The sequence below is a fragment of the Manduca sexta genome, chromosome 22, assembly GCF_014839805.1.
Source record: "Manduca sexta isolate Smith_Timp_Sample1 chromosome 22, JHU_Msex_v1.0, whole genome shotgun sequence".
Taxonomy (NCBI): Eukaryota; Metazoa; Arthropoda; class Insecta; order Lepidoptera; family Sphingidae; genus Manduca; species Manduca sexta.
The window spans coordinates 1259406-1274336 of record NC_051136.1 but is presented as its reverse complement, the minus strand read 5'-3'; the positions used below and the strand labels follow the sequence as shown (position 1 = coordinate 1274336).

General features: G+C 34.3%; 1 protein-coding gene and 1 pseudogene across 1 annotated transcript; both read left to right on the top strand.

The window, feature by feature from the left end:
- The first annotated feature begins 1345 nt into the window (after positions 1 to 1345).
- LOC115444951 lies at positions 1346 to 1464 on the top strand (annotated as a pseudogene).
- A 10010-nt stretch (positions 1465 to 11474) lies between these two features.
- Positions 11475 to 14880, top strand: LOC119190153. The gene is made up of 4 exons (XM_037441367.1): positions 11475 to 12239; positions 12486 to 12557; positions 13418 to 13571; positions 14085 to 14880. The coding sequence occupies exons 1-4, from the start codon at positions 11496 to 11498 to the stop codon at positions 14240 to 14242; spliced, it is 1128 nt and encodes a 375-aa protein (XP_037297264.1). The 5' UTR covers positions 11475 to 11495; the 3' UTR covers positions 14243 to 14880.
- Positions 14881 to 14931: the final 51 nt, after the last annotated feature.

Below are 14931 nucleotides of genomic sequence, written 5' to 3'. Positions count from 1 at the left end.
GAATAATTTGTTTAATTATATATTACACAAAGGTCTATCTGAACCCCGTCCCAGTTAAACCAATACCTGATTAAAACACTTACCTTCACTTGTACGCAACAACCTTCGTATAATAAAATTTTACACGCCAACAAAGTTATTCAAAGGCGTCGTTTGTCAAAGCACTCGAGTAAAGTTTAGCTATTAGACGCTTCCCATCGAGTATCTCCACTTACCTCCAACTTAACAGCTCCCCCCACGGAAGTAATAGATGTATACAGGCATTTAATTAATAATCGTGCCGAAACAGAGGCGGTACTTCATAAATGGTTTACTTTTGGAAATGTTTGGTAAGGAAATATTTATGCCTTTATCGTAATACGACTAGAAGTTACGGTAGCACATTTCATACATGATTTAAAGATGATTTTAGCTTACCTTTTAATAGTTTAATACAGATATTAATTTCTCCAACGAATTATCTAGTTTCGTACGATGGACATCTCTTGAACAGCAATTGTTTCTATAAGAATAATATTTAAAATAAACATTCTTTACAATTAAAGAAGCTCTTAGATTAAATTATTTTTTATTCCAACATTCTATAAAACACTTAAAAAGGCCCAATAATACCTCCCGACCGAACGCATCGATTCCGAACCTATATTATGCACATTAAAAAACGGTATATAAAATTAAGTCAACACGTTCCTTCGAAATATTATTCATAGAAAACCTTCTTGAGGTGCTAAGAGCTGGATGGGGGGGAAGAAAGGGAACGCGGTAACTTCCTTCATGAATTGTAAATGTAATTTGGACGGAATGTGTGGCAATTGTTTCTTCGCGATTGTCGGCTTACGATTTTTGAGATGTATACGACCGTACATGGCTGTAAATGTTACTTATGAATGCTGCTGGGTTTTTTAGATCCCGTGAGAATTACCATAGTGTCCCTGTTAATGGGAAGCTGGTGATAATACTGCAACAACTCTCATGTAGCAGAAATAAAAAAGAAAATGATGATGTTTAACATAACAATAACTGTACTTAAATAGGAGAAATATAGAAAGAAAATAAAGATGTTTAACATAACTACATCGGTACTTACATTGTAGAAATAGAGAAAGAAAATGAAGATGTTTGATGTAACTGCGTCGGCTCTTAAATAGGAAAAATGAAGAATGGAAATGAAGAAAAATTGTAGGAAAAACATGTATACATAGAATGTAATTTTGTTAAAGTGAAATACACAAATACATAAACATGCAAACCATAGTTGGACCAAAAGTCCATAAATAGTGGTGGTATTTTTATGGCATCATTTAATAGAGAATAGATATGTACAAGATAATTAGTGTACTTATCTGCCAACATCCATATCGTGTTGAATACACCGGTTCTCGTTCTATCACCGAAGTGAAGCAGCGTTGGACGCGATCAGTACTTGGATGGGTGACCGGCTGGGAACATTGCATGATATTTGCTTTACATTTATGATTTCCATTATATCTCCCAACTGAAAACAATTACAGGATCAAATTAAATAACTGGTGACATTTTTTTAACGATGAGCGTACTTTTAATGAAACACGCCTAAATCAATAAAATATACTCAGCAATGCCTTGTATCATATTCCTACAAAAACAAGTAGTTAGATCCACATAATCACTTTCCAAACAAATATTTTAGGTCACATCAATTTTATTCTCCTCACAACAACCGTACTAAATTAAATACTCTCAGTTATCATTTAATTACAAGACTTACAGCATTATAATCTATTAGATATACGTAATTCATGAGTAGGTAGATCTGCTGAAATATCTGGTAGACTGCTGACTACAATTTAAATATACGATTATTTACCTAACAGACTTTAATACTACTAAAACCAAATAAACCAGCCCATTTTTCTTTATCAACAAGCATTGATTTTCTCTTATCTGATGCCAAGGACATAAACAGTACTAAACGGCATAATATAAAAAGATACTATGCGAATAAAAACTATTCCGAGTGCAATGTAATTCCGAATTATAGCCCGCTGTCTACCCACCAATCAGATAGACGGTGAGTGAAAGAATTTGATGGGCTTATTTCATTCGATTAAGAGTGAATGAAGGAATGAATGGAGTGAATGAATCTCAGTGTCTACTCCGTCGCAATCGATTGAGTGAAGGAACGATTGCATCATTTAGATGGGATTTATTTACAGATTCATTTCATATATAAATTGCTTACTTAAATAGTCATGTTTGATAGCTAAAGAATGAAGTAGTGATGACCATAAACTGTAGAATGAATCTAACTACTAAACCACACAATCCTTTGTGTGACCATTTTGACTAGCAAATATTTATCACCTCCCTAAATATTCTGGTCGTTGGAAAGGATTGTTTTGGCATCACCTTAGTACCCAGGCAGACTGCACAGCCAAAGAGAGTAGTCAGACTGTCCTCTCTTCATACAGTTAGATAAGAAGAGACTGGAGACCGTACAATGAACCTAATCGAAGTATAGACGGCGGGACAAACGGACAGGGGCTGTCTCCATAAAGCACACGTTTTACCGACATATTATACGGTGACGTTTTGTTAAAACGACTTTTTCGGAGGGAATCTAAATTGGCGTGAATTTTATGATGATAGTTGAACGTTAGGGCCCGGACGTGGCGACTTATAAAAAGGCTTTACGATGATTCTTTACCGGCAAGGACAATATGTTGATAGGTAAGAAAGGATGTTTGTTTATAGTCGTATGGATTACGCCATATATCGTTAACTAAATCAGAACTTTAAACTCTATGGCACTAGATTTAAATATGCTCGTCATGCTAACACATTAAAAATGTCTTACTCATTCACTATTTGTCCAAATCAAAACCAATATTATTTTTTTATTAGTTTGAATGATGAGATGAGCTTATCGTTTGATGAAACACCATCCAACACCTTGAATTACAAAGTATTGTTTGGTATTTATTCTACTGCGCTCGCCATGCTGAGACATGAGATGATAAGTCTTATTATATCAAGTAGTTACACCGGCTATAATGTTCTTCAAACCAGACCACAACAGTGACTACACACTGTTACTTGGCGGTAGAAATAGACGTTGCGGTGGTACCTACCCAGGCGGACTCTCACATATGGGAGACCTACCACCAGTAAATTCGACACTTATTTGTTCTTCAGCATCCAACACTTACTCGCTTTTAACTCTCACACATGCCCAAGTCCATCGATTGAAGGAATTACAAACTCTGACAGCATTTTAATTCAAAGCAAAGGAAGGCTAAATACATTAATTACATTAAGAGTCAATAGAAAATCGTCAGGTACCTTCACAATGTTTTACTTAATAAAAAAGGGTTCTATCAAAGTTAAACTCAAGTTGGAGGAGATAGCACGCTCCTTCAGGGCCGGTTCGTTTGCATTTTTATTACTTTTTAATTTTTTTGCTGCTGACAGATTTTTAAATAAACCGATGGATCGACTTATGCTGTAATTAAAAATTCTCTTTCATGATATAATGTTTAGAAATTAGTTGATTTTTATTCTAGTAAGTAATCCAAATTAAGTCGACAAAAGCGAAGTTATGTTCGATAAATCACGATATTATGCCGGTCTTTCTTACTGGCTTGATATGAGGTGAGATTATTCTAAGCAAACCTCTATAAGCGTATATGTGTCTACGGTAATTGCTACTTCTGCTGCAAATATATCGGTTACAGTCGCACCATATATATCATATCAACTGACACATTGATATTCTTATGTTTGCGCAAATCTTAGACATTGCAACAAAACTATTTTACAGAGCGCGTCACGGGGCGGACTGACCACGAAGGCTACAAAATCATAGATAGAGAAGATTATAATATACAAAACTGCGATAAAATAGTTTTATTTCAAACTAGCTTCCGCTCGCAGCTTCGCCCGCGTGGATTTCGGACTTCAAAAATGGAGCCGGTCGCGAACGTTCGAGAATGTTCGTTTTACGAAGCTACTCGCTAGGTAATTCGCTAGCCTCTAGGTGCCAAGCAAGCCGCCTGCCTGTGCGTTCGCGACCTTATATATATACAAAAATAATCCTTATAGCATGATTCAGTATTCACGCATGATGGCTTATTATTAGCGTATTTCATGTATAACTTTGGTGTTTCTATACCGATTTCTATGATTCTTTTTATGGAATATTTAATTAATAATGTTAACTTTTTAATTAGGGATGACTGAGAGTGTTATAAACGTAAGAGTAGACAAATATAATGAGAAAGCTTCGAACTGCTAAGCTATCGGGAGTTACACGTGTTATTGTGAGTCAACCATAAAAGATAGACATATGCTGTCGTGGGATATTTTTTACATAATTTTAAGGAGAACATTTCCGTCATACATGATTTCTGTGTAGCTTTAACTATTAAGGTGGCACACGCGACGGAAGCTTAAAAAATGGAGTAACTTCTCCCGTTTTCCCAACATTTCCCTTCACTGCTCTGCTCCTATTAATTGTAGCGTGATGAAAAGTATACTATAACTAGCACAGGAGTATGACAAATAATTGTACCAAGTTTCGTTAAAATCCGTCGAGTAGTTTTTGTTTCTATAACGGTTATACAGACAGACAGACAGACAGACAAAAATTTTACTAATTGCATTTTTGGCATCAGTATCGATCCCTAATCACCCCCTGATAGTTATTTTGGAAATATATTTCATGTACAGAATTGACCTCTCTACAGATTTATTATAAGTATAGATATAGATAGATAGAAGATAGAAGATAAGTATAGATTGATATACACCCAGCTACAAGTTATCTGCTTAGTTCTACAACAAATAATAGCTCAAAATCAAGGGCTTAAGTATTCAAGACATCGGAGTACTCCAAACTTAAGCTGCAAGACGGCTTCCCATCTTAGTTTCGAACCCACGTCACTTATCACGCATTACCTGAGCTACAGGCCCCCAGATACCGTATGAGCAACAAATCTGTCAGTAAACAGGGCCCGTTAGTCAGCCTCACTGCTCGTCCCCGTGCCAGCGCAAGCGTATTAGTCTTGATTATACTGTTGCGATTAACGCCCTCCATTTATCTTTTGATACATTACTTTTATAGTAGACGATTTTGTGCCTTACTGTACGATTTTTTCATTGTTTTTATATTGAATAGTATAACAGCTGTCAAAAAGTAGCACGATTAGTAGCAACGTTTAGCGTAAACGTATGTAGCGTATATCAATTACTGAATGTACCAATTACCTCTCTGATTTAAGTTCCTCTTTTTCGTCGAAGGGACGCTATCCACATATTCCCAAATTTACTTCCAAGACTCAAGGTTTTTTCTCTTCTTTCTTGTCTATTTCCTAATGAGGAAATATTTAATTTATTAAAAAAATATAAATTATGAATTATTATAACTAAATAGTTGACGTATATCACTATTTTGAATGCATTTAGGTGCCAGAAAATATCGTATAGTATAAAAGTACATACCTTCGACAGCTACGTATCGAATTATCGGATTTTTAATGAGTTTTCTGCGAAGAAGCAACACATTACTGTTAATGTTTCTCAAGAGAAATGAGAAATAATTATGTTGAAAACGTTCTAGCAAAATTAATACACATTTTGTTTTATTAATTAACTAATAACTGTTTTATTTTCGGCTTAAATCTTCTAGACCGAGTCCTAGATAACGACTTCGCATTTGTGTTACTTTATTTGTATTTGGGTAGAATATGTAACCATAAATTCTTATTATTTATATTTTTTAAATCGCCAAGGTCATATCGATTATATTGTGTATATACAGTACCCTACAAAATACTTATTGTACTGTTCAGCGCCAGTAATACAAGAATCGGTAGTGTCTAAAATCCATTCTCACACCCATTATCTACTAATTAAAGCACGCTTTAAACTTATCTGTAATTCCAATCACTTTACAGAAGCCAAACCTTAAACAACCCTTACTATTTACTAGTATTGTAAATTCGAAAGTGTGTTTCTCCTTTTTCCACGCAGCAACGAAGGATCAAAGTTTCTGATGAGTGTATAATGTGGGACCTGAAGTGAAAATTACGACCAATAGACTCCACAGAACGATCTCGTGATATTTTTATTCCATGTAAAGACTCATGCAGACGGAGCCACGAGCAAAAGCCAATATAAAATAACCCGTACAAGGGTTAAGCAATCACAAATGCATTAGAACGCACTCGAGGCGAGTGGCGCAGGCTGCAGGACGCGGCGCTGGATCGCATGCAAACTTGCAGGACCGCAGGATCTAGTCTCAAGTGACCGCATGCTAATGCCTGGATATTTACTTTTGTGAGTGGCGAAGTTACAGCACCTGATTGTGGGTTAAATTTTACTACAGTCAGTATAAAGAATATATTGTGAGTGGACGTGTAAGAAATAACATCTTTATTTTTACAACAAAATTTAACATCTCATGTCTTATTATGGCGAGCGCAGTGGAATACCAAATAATACTTTGTAAGTCAAGGTGTTAGATGGTGTTTCTACTGTTTACGGGCGGTCGTATGGCTTACCATCAGGAGAACGGTAAGAGCGTTTCGTTATTCAAAGCAATAAAAAAAAAATAGGAGCAATTAACTTATAATTTTTGTATTAAACATACGGAAGTAAACTGGCATTAAATAAGATACTAATTAACGATAATTATTTAATTTTTAGTTGCTATCAGGTTCAGCTTTTGAAATGAGCAATAAATCAATCCTACGATTAAATACGCGTGAAGTATTGAGTTCTAATATTCTTGGAATTCGTTTATACTTGAAATAACTAACACCGGTAAGCCCATAATCCAACTTTATCTAGCCAGTATTATAATTAATATACCACAAACACATTGTCCCCAACTTCCCCTAGTATTCAATGCATTGTACACAAACGACATTTGTTTTTAAAAGTTCCATCGTCTATAGGGGATAATCAGAAGTTTTGGCCTTTACCCCGAGTTATCGCGCCGCGGCACCTCTAATCAAGTTCTAACGAGATGGTCTTGTAACGGACCGTTTACACCTCCCGAAGTGTTCAATAGACTGACATATAATTGTGTGCATCGTGTAATGCTGTTAATAGCATGACCGGAGGTACCAAAGAGTTGCTAGTTTTCAAATCTTTTTCATGATCTTTACTTTATGCATATTACACTTAAGTAAATAAATTACACAGAAATAAATAAATTATTTTCACTGCTAACTTTTAGAATAAAATATAGTTAATAGAGTGTCACAAATTTAAAATAATTGTTCAAATGACCGTTTCAATATAAGCTTTTATAAAATAAGCAGATTTTGGTAAAGCAACACTATTTCAATTTAAGTTTCTGTGGTCCAAAGTTCTGAATATTTAAACAAAACTTAAATTGGATTCTGATGGCGTACCGTAAGTATAAATCTTCTCTCAAATTCGTTGAAATATTCTTTTATACTAAGAAAATAAGTTACCAGTTTTACATTAACTGTCTCATAATATATAAATTGAAAAATCAATTTCCTTGCTTTATATTCCTTGGATTCCAATCGGGATTTATTGACCTTATATCCTCAGGAATCATGATCTGAAGTACCTGCGTACGTACTATTGTTGGTTACCACTTTATAGTGTATTTAAATGTTTTTCTAGACTTAGATAATAAATAGTTGGTAGAATGAAAGCCATAAATAACTATCTTATATTTAAAACAATTTAAATACTTAAGTTTATTATGTTTCATTTTTGCAATATGTTTTTTTTTTTTGTATAAACAGAAGCCAAAGTTAAAGAGATATTTTAAATTTAACAATCTCTTGCCAGTATGAAAGGGCCACAACAGTATCGCCTGCGTAATCAAGTCTTGAACGCAAATAATACGAATGATCCCCAGTTAAAGTGGTTTCATATCTCGGCACGCGCTGTTTACCAACAGCCCTCGCGCCCTCTACACCTGCGCATTAAAATGACGTAATGACCCCGAGGTCTAATACTTAACATTTATGAAGTGGGAGGTTTCAACATTATTAGATTGCTGCTTTTGGATCGCGGCGCCACTGATGTAAATTCTTTTCCGGAATTAAATGTAATGTCTTGGATTTAAAGATACATAAATGTATAGGATAATTTTATTTATTTTTGTATATTTTAAGCTCTTATGTAAGTCTGATTTGTAATAAACTATTTGAATTAGAATTTGAATAGAACAATTATATAGATAATTAAGTAGTGGAAATTGTTTTGTTATCTTATAATCTGTTTGAAATTTATTGTTATTGTTGTCATTACTATTGTAAATTAAGACTTAGATTATAGGTGTATTGTTAGATGTAAGTGTTTTGGCCACGTGCTGTAAACATCTTTTAAGTTGTAGAAGAAAAATGAGGTGAGATTGAAAATAAATAAATGCTAGTATCATTAAAATCTGTATAAGCTTTTTAGGTTATATATTCATGTACGTATTTCGATGTAGAGTATTGATTAATAAGTGACTTCTGACAACTACAACTAATTTATCAGAGTCTAAATGAGGCATTCCATCACTTTGTCAGTTCAGCACCTCATACAGGATTTTGGACGGTCCATCAAAGTTATGAGCCGATCACCCAAGCAAATCAGCGTGCACAAACTGCAATAGCAATCCGTTCGTATTTAAACGAAATACTGAAAAAGTTTCCTCTTCAGTTAACTATAATTGTTCAACGCCCATAAATCCTTTGGCCAATTCAAGGTACCAATTTAATAGCGAAGGCATCGAATGGAGCCACCGATAAAAATGCGAAATCCTCTTGCAACGAATGGAATTGCGTATTGGGGCTCAGACGGGGTGTAATCTGCCTGCCTACGGAACCCAAACGCTCCCGAGAGTTCCGCGCTTCGAGCACTCTGCACTTGCTGACATAGAGTAGCCGATAAGGCAGACAAGACATGACCTATCATGGAACATTCTAAACAGGTCACTTCTTCCATGCTGCTTAAGTTTATATCTTCATTTATTTCAATAGTAAATAATTTTGCCATGGATCTTCATTTTAACTCAGGTGTAAAATGAAAACCCATACATTCGACCGCGTATTATCTAGATAAACTGTTTATGGGATATGAAAATGATGTGGAACCGAAAGGTTTTGTTGTTTCCCTTAATAATTGCACAATGTGTATATAATGGGATCAAAACTACGCGTCTGCACCTAGTAATCGATTCAAATTTGATAAAAATTTATTTGTTTTTTGATTTAATTTTGAAAGTGTTTTCCAAATATTTGTTTAGCATCCCTAAAGCCTAGACCAGACAAGGCCGATCAACCGAATGTAATAAATTGGAACATGAATATTGAAAAAGACATCAATTTCACATTAAGCTGGTTGTATAAAAAACTGCCTAAGTTAATATCGATAATAAAAAACAAACTATTCAAATGTAATTGCAGAATATTATATACGTTTGTGGGAATCTAAAGAAAATTTTACTAAGGCACTTATAAGTAATGACAAACGCAAGTTGTTAGAAATATACCATCTGCAACAATCTGCAGCGGGGTAATCTATGCCGGTGCATGGAATAGCGCCAGAACTAAATGAAATTGAAATTAGCTTTCTCTCCCTAGAGCCACTCGCGGAATTTTCCAAAATAAAAGCGTATTATATTTTAAAATACGATTCCGTCCGCCCTCGTAAATGGGAAAGTACGGAAAAACTTAGCCGCGCGACCAGTGCTGATGCAATTTGCTTAAAATTGTGATCTTACACCTATGTCAACTGTAATATAAATAGTGTACGCATCGACTACTTGCTCTGTACTCTTTTTTTATCTACATGTCTGTTTGTCTGTAAGATTTACCTAGAAGGTAGCACTTGCTAGTATATTTTAAATTATATTATCCCTAAATAAACAAGAAATCTCTATTTGAGCAAATATTTTAACAATTTATGAAAGTTGTAAAGAAATTTATTGAATGCAACATCTACTACACACAACATATATTTTACACGTGTTCCATACCTACCCAATCTATATCGTAAAAACATTATATGTCGGGAAAAATATAGTACTGAGTTCCTTAACTTGGGATACCAACATACTTTAACTACAAACTCCAAATTTGAATTTCAATAAGACACCGCGTTAAGCGTCAATACTTCAATATTCAAAACTCAACGTGAGAAAATCCAAATAAAATACGCATTATAAAGGCTTAAAGCGTGACATGTTTGCGTTGGTGTGCCCGTTCAAAATTCAGAGCCGCGCATAGTATATGAGGCTGGTGGGAAACGAAGCAAGTGGCGCCCACCGAGGTGCACAGCCGTTGGCACCCCGTATTGTATAACTGTATCGGAGTAAATTGTACATGTATTTATAACAGACGCTAAGTGGAGATAATTTGTATTTATTATGTAAGCTACATATTTCTCGACTATGAAGCTGTCTGTAGCTTTTTTAATTGTACTCTATTGCTTTATAGAATAAGGGATTTGTTTTAGTCAAAGTGATTTAATGTCATTGGTATTTCTGGAGACACTGTATTGGTACAGTATAGATCTCACCAATCAATCAAACAAAATATTATGTTGAAACCTAAAACGCAGTACATTCTTACAGTTATAGGTCGATTATCTAAAGCAGGCGCGTACAACCCATTCAAATATTGTTCGTATGTTGTGTCTGTGAATATAGATACGTCAATTATCATGACAATGCAATAGTCACATATCAACAAATTTATAAAGTTTTAATTTTTGGATGCGTCTATGTATTGTATGTCCCTACAACTATAAAATAATAGGTTTTTTTTAACATTTTATATAAAATTGTATTGGTGAAAGTATTGTAAACATGCCAGTTTTAGTTAACTAGGTAGGTTGGTGATTTTATTATTAAAATTATTAGAATTCTGTAGGTGTTTTGATATGCAACTTTGTTCATTAACTGTCATAGATTTTTAAATCCTAAATACAGATTAGCGAATTATAAGTATATCTTTTTTTGTTTTATTTACTTTTTTTTTATTATTATTACCCCAAACACATCACCAACAAGGAGTTATTGTTTATTTCTGTCAACTCATACGGATATTATGTAGCTGTTGCGCCACTGTAGTTGACCAGCTTCTCTATAACTTTATAAAAAATTATTTATCACGCACATATACCACCCATGTTTTGCTGTTCCGCCTGAATACAATTATTAAAAGTAGTTTATATCTACTTCCTTTTCTATACATTACTAACTCTATGTAAAGAATGATGCCAATTTAGAATTTCGTTTCGGTCTTTCAGGAAAAAGCAATAAGTTAAGGGCACTTTGGAATTTGTATTATATAATTTTTATTAAAACTACCTGCCACTGTATAATTAATAAATTACATTATAGAAAAAATCATTAACAGAACATGAAAGATATGATTAATAGGAAAAAAGCAATTTAGATCATTATCAATAAAAATTACTGATTGTATTATGAGCGACGTACCTTTTTTCCTCATATTGTCACACAAACAATCGAAATCAACATGTGGCCGCGCTTCGACGGCGTTAACAAACATCCTCTCCGCATGTTATTCAAGCCTTTATTGATCATACAAGCACCTTTGGGGTGTGCAAGAATCAACGATTTTGGAATCTCTATTCAACCACTAAAAACATGGCAGAAGATTTATAGCATCTGTTATATGATACTGTGTGCCTTGGCTTACATACTATACACAACAAATAAGGAAGGGGCGCCAACTTTAAAGTCTGGTATCGTAGAATTTATTTTCTCTGCAGCTCAACTTATCACTAACACCGTAGTCAATTGCGCAGTTGTAATCGTCAACAATTTAATTTATACCAAAGAAAATGTGTACATTTTTAATTGTTTACAACATATTGATACCAAACTGAAGGTCGTCGGAAAACCAGAACACTACAACGCTGTGTTTAACTTCATTATCTGTGCACTTATTTTCAATTCATTTTTTCATGTATATTACATTATCTGGGGTGTGAAATCTTTACCACTTATAAGTAAATGGGTGCCTTTGTTATCACATTTGATGATTGTAGATGATTTAGAAATGATTTTTATAGTTTCTGTTGTGTTTCTGATGTATAAGAGAGTTAAATACATAAACAAAATCCTAAATCAATTTAGTTCAACGAAATGGAGACATTCGACACATGTTAATGAATCTGTAGTGTTTAGAAGAATGTGGGAAGCATTTATCGGCATCGCAACTACTGTAAGATGTTTAGAAAACACATCTAGTATTTATGTAAGTATACAATTTTCACACAATAATCCTCTCGCTTTACTATTTTATTGGTAACACTAGTAGCTTCTTATTTTGACGCGTGTTAAACGCAATTAACTTCGCCTACTTGATCACGTTACAGGAAAAAAAAATTAAGCCGATAGAACTATATTTTTTTCCTAAGATTTCGCCGGCAGAGAACGAAACTCTATCACACATATCTAGAATTATTTAAAGAATAACAAAATGTATAATTTTCTATTTCAGATGCTCTGTGGAGTATTGCATTTTTTCATTTATCATCTGTTTAATGTGGAAATATGCATAATCTATGCGCAAGTGAGTTATCTGATTATATTAGAATTAAATGTAGAAAATGTTTCTTAGTTACCTTACCTATATTGCTGCAAAACACGTCTTGATACAGTTCAAATCCTAGCGCATGAACAAGTAGCTACCAATTTATAGAATTGGTAAGTTTTTAACTTTCTAATTAAATGGCTCGTAAGTAGCTTGCCGAGATTGGTTAAGCATCGCGAAGGATAGAGATAAGTGGAGTTTCTTGTAGGAGGCTTTTACCCAAAGGGGGTCCATACAAAAATAACTTTAAAAGAATTAAGTCACTTATTGCATATTTATTGAACTAAGTATTGAATAAATAAAGCTATATTATTATTAAGTAGCTTGCGTGATAATGAGACCTAACTATCCATAAACAGTAAGACCACTTAGAAATTTAATTCCAAGCGCTAGACAGCTCTTTTCTGCGCGACGACGACGTATTATTGTTGAGTTACACGTTGGGCAATAAATAAAAAAAAATATATTATAATACTATGGAGACACCATAAGGATATGTACAGGTCTATGGCTAGCACATTGCACATGCTGAAATAACGATTGACCAATCCCACTAGACCAAAAAGATGAAGTTTTTTTAGAGGTGCACGTAAACGTGACTCCACTGCGCCGGATGGGGTCCAATAGAATGTCGGCCGACAAGAGATGATTACCTCTCGGCAGTCGACATCATTATACCGGCCTGTTGGAATCGGATATAAACAGACTGATCCCGGAATGCAACATATTCGTGGGCCACTATGCCAGGTTTTAACATCTTGTGTACGGTGGCCGCTATCCGGTCGGATATAAAATATATCCTACCATCAGCAAATTTATATAAATAATTTCAATTTCAGGATCAAAGCAAGGGATACATTCTTACAAGAAATTGGATTTTATTTAAATATCTGGCAAAGGTTACAGTATTGAGTCTGTGTATGAATTATTTCGAAATATCACTGGAATGTACCAAGGACCAGTGCTTTAATGTTTTAAGGAAAAATGATAATGGTACGTATTTAGTAATCAGGTTGTCAACATTAACTTTACATACAAAACAGATAAATAATGTAGGTTTTATTACTTCGTAGCTATAATGACCGCCGCTCATAAGCACAAAATTAGAAGAAAACCACAAGTTTCTGTTTTTGCAATCAACCTGTAATTTTTTTTTTATCATTACTTATATCAGAAATTTAAAAGAGTGCTCGCTTCCCGGTCTGCAACGAGTTGGCTGTGCCTTTAGCATTGCTTTAGCCCATGAGCGGCGGATGCTGCTTGTCATCAGGTTACGCACTCACTAATTTGTCTACTAAGGCAATATAAAAATACGCATCGCAGTTCACTCTTAAATGGTCATTACATTTGATATAAAGGTTTACTGGAAGAAATCGCTTTTAGCGATAACACCGCCCATTGTGTAACCATGTCTTATATATATTTTCTTTTGTTTTTCTTTATGTTTTATTGGTTATGCAATAAACAATTATAGTATTATTATTAAATTCTATCTTTTCTTTTCAGTGTTATCCCGTCAATATGTGAAGAACATCATGAGGCTGTTGACTCACAAACTGTATCCAATTAGTGTGTACAGGATCATCAATGCGAACGCAGTGTACAGGCTTATATTCCTTACTACGGAGTATAGTATTGTGCTGCTACAGTTTGCCTATCTTTAACTTTTGAACTGGCAATCTTTGTTCATGTGTTTTTTTCCGGCACGGCTGTCTTTATATTGAACCTTTTGTTAAATGCAGTAATATGAATATTATGATGTCATTTAAAGAAGGGCATTACTGTCCACGATGCTCTTGAATTTTGATCATCAACCGGCGGCATATACACCCTCCGACGAATAAATTATTGCATGAAATTACTTTGACCAAACCAAACTATAAAAATATCCAAGTATTTCTCCGTTATTTGTAGCACTTATCAAAATATTATTATAGTCTCTTTATAATACTATTACAGTACGAAATACATTACAAAGTAACTTAAAAATCGATGTCATCAATCGTCAAGACAGTCGGCGGCCATCTTGCGGTCTGAAGCAACTTTCCCCGCTTTACAAACGCACGGACGAACAAAAAGCCCACCTATGTACAATTTCGCGCCGTTTGCTGACCGCACGTGCATTCATTGCCACTGACAATGCAATGTTGTGGATGTGGTATTCTTTTTGTGGTGTAGTTGAGTAAAGAAAAATTATTTTAACTATCATAAAATATTCCATTATAAAATATATTTACTGACAAAAACAAATCTACAAATAGATTTTGCGCGATACTTCAGTGACATTATCAATGCTATCTTAAACACAATAAGTTAAGATTATACAAAACAAGATAATTCATCTCATAAATAT

Bases quoted from the DNA above. Each gene is read 5' to 3' on its own strand.
- LOC119190153 (XM_037441367.1), top strand. From the start codon at position 11,496: ATGTGGCCGCGCTTCGACGGCGTTAACAAACATCCTCTCCGCATGTTA. The intron at 12,558-13,417 runs GTGAGTTATCTG...TTTCAATTTCAG, and splicing joins TATGCATAATCTATGCGCAA to GATCAAAGCAAGGGATACAT. The intron at 13,572-14,084 runs GTACGTATTTAG...TTTTCTTTTCAG, and splicing joins TTTAAGGAAAAATGATAATG to TGTTATCCCGTCAATATGTG.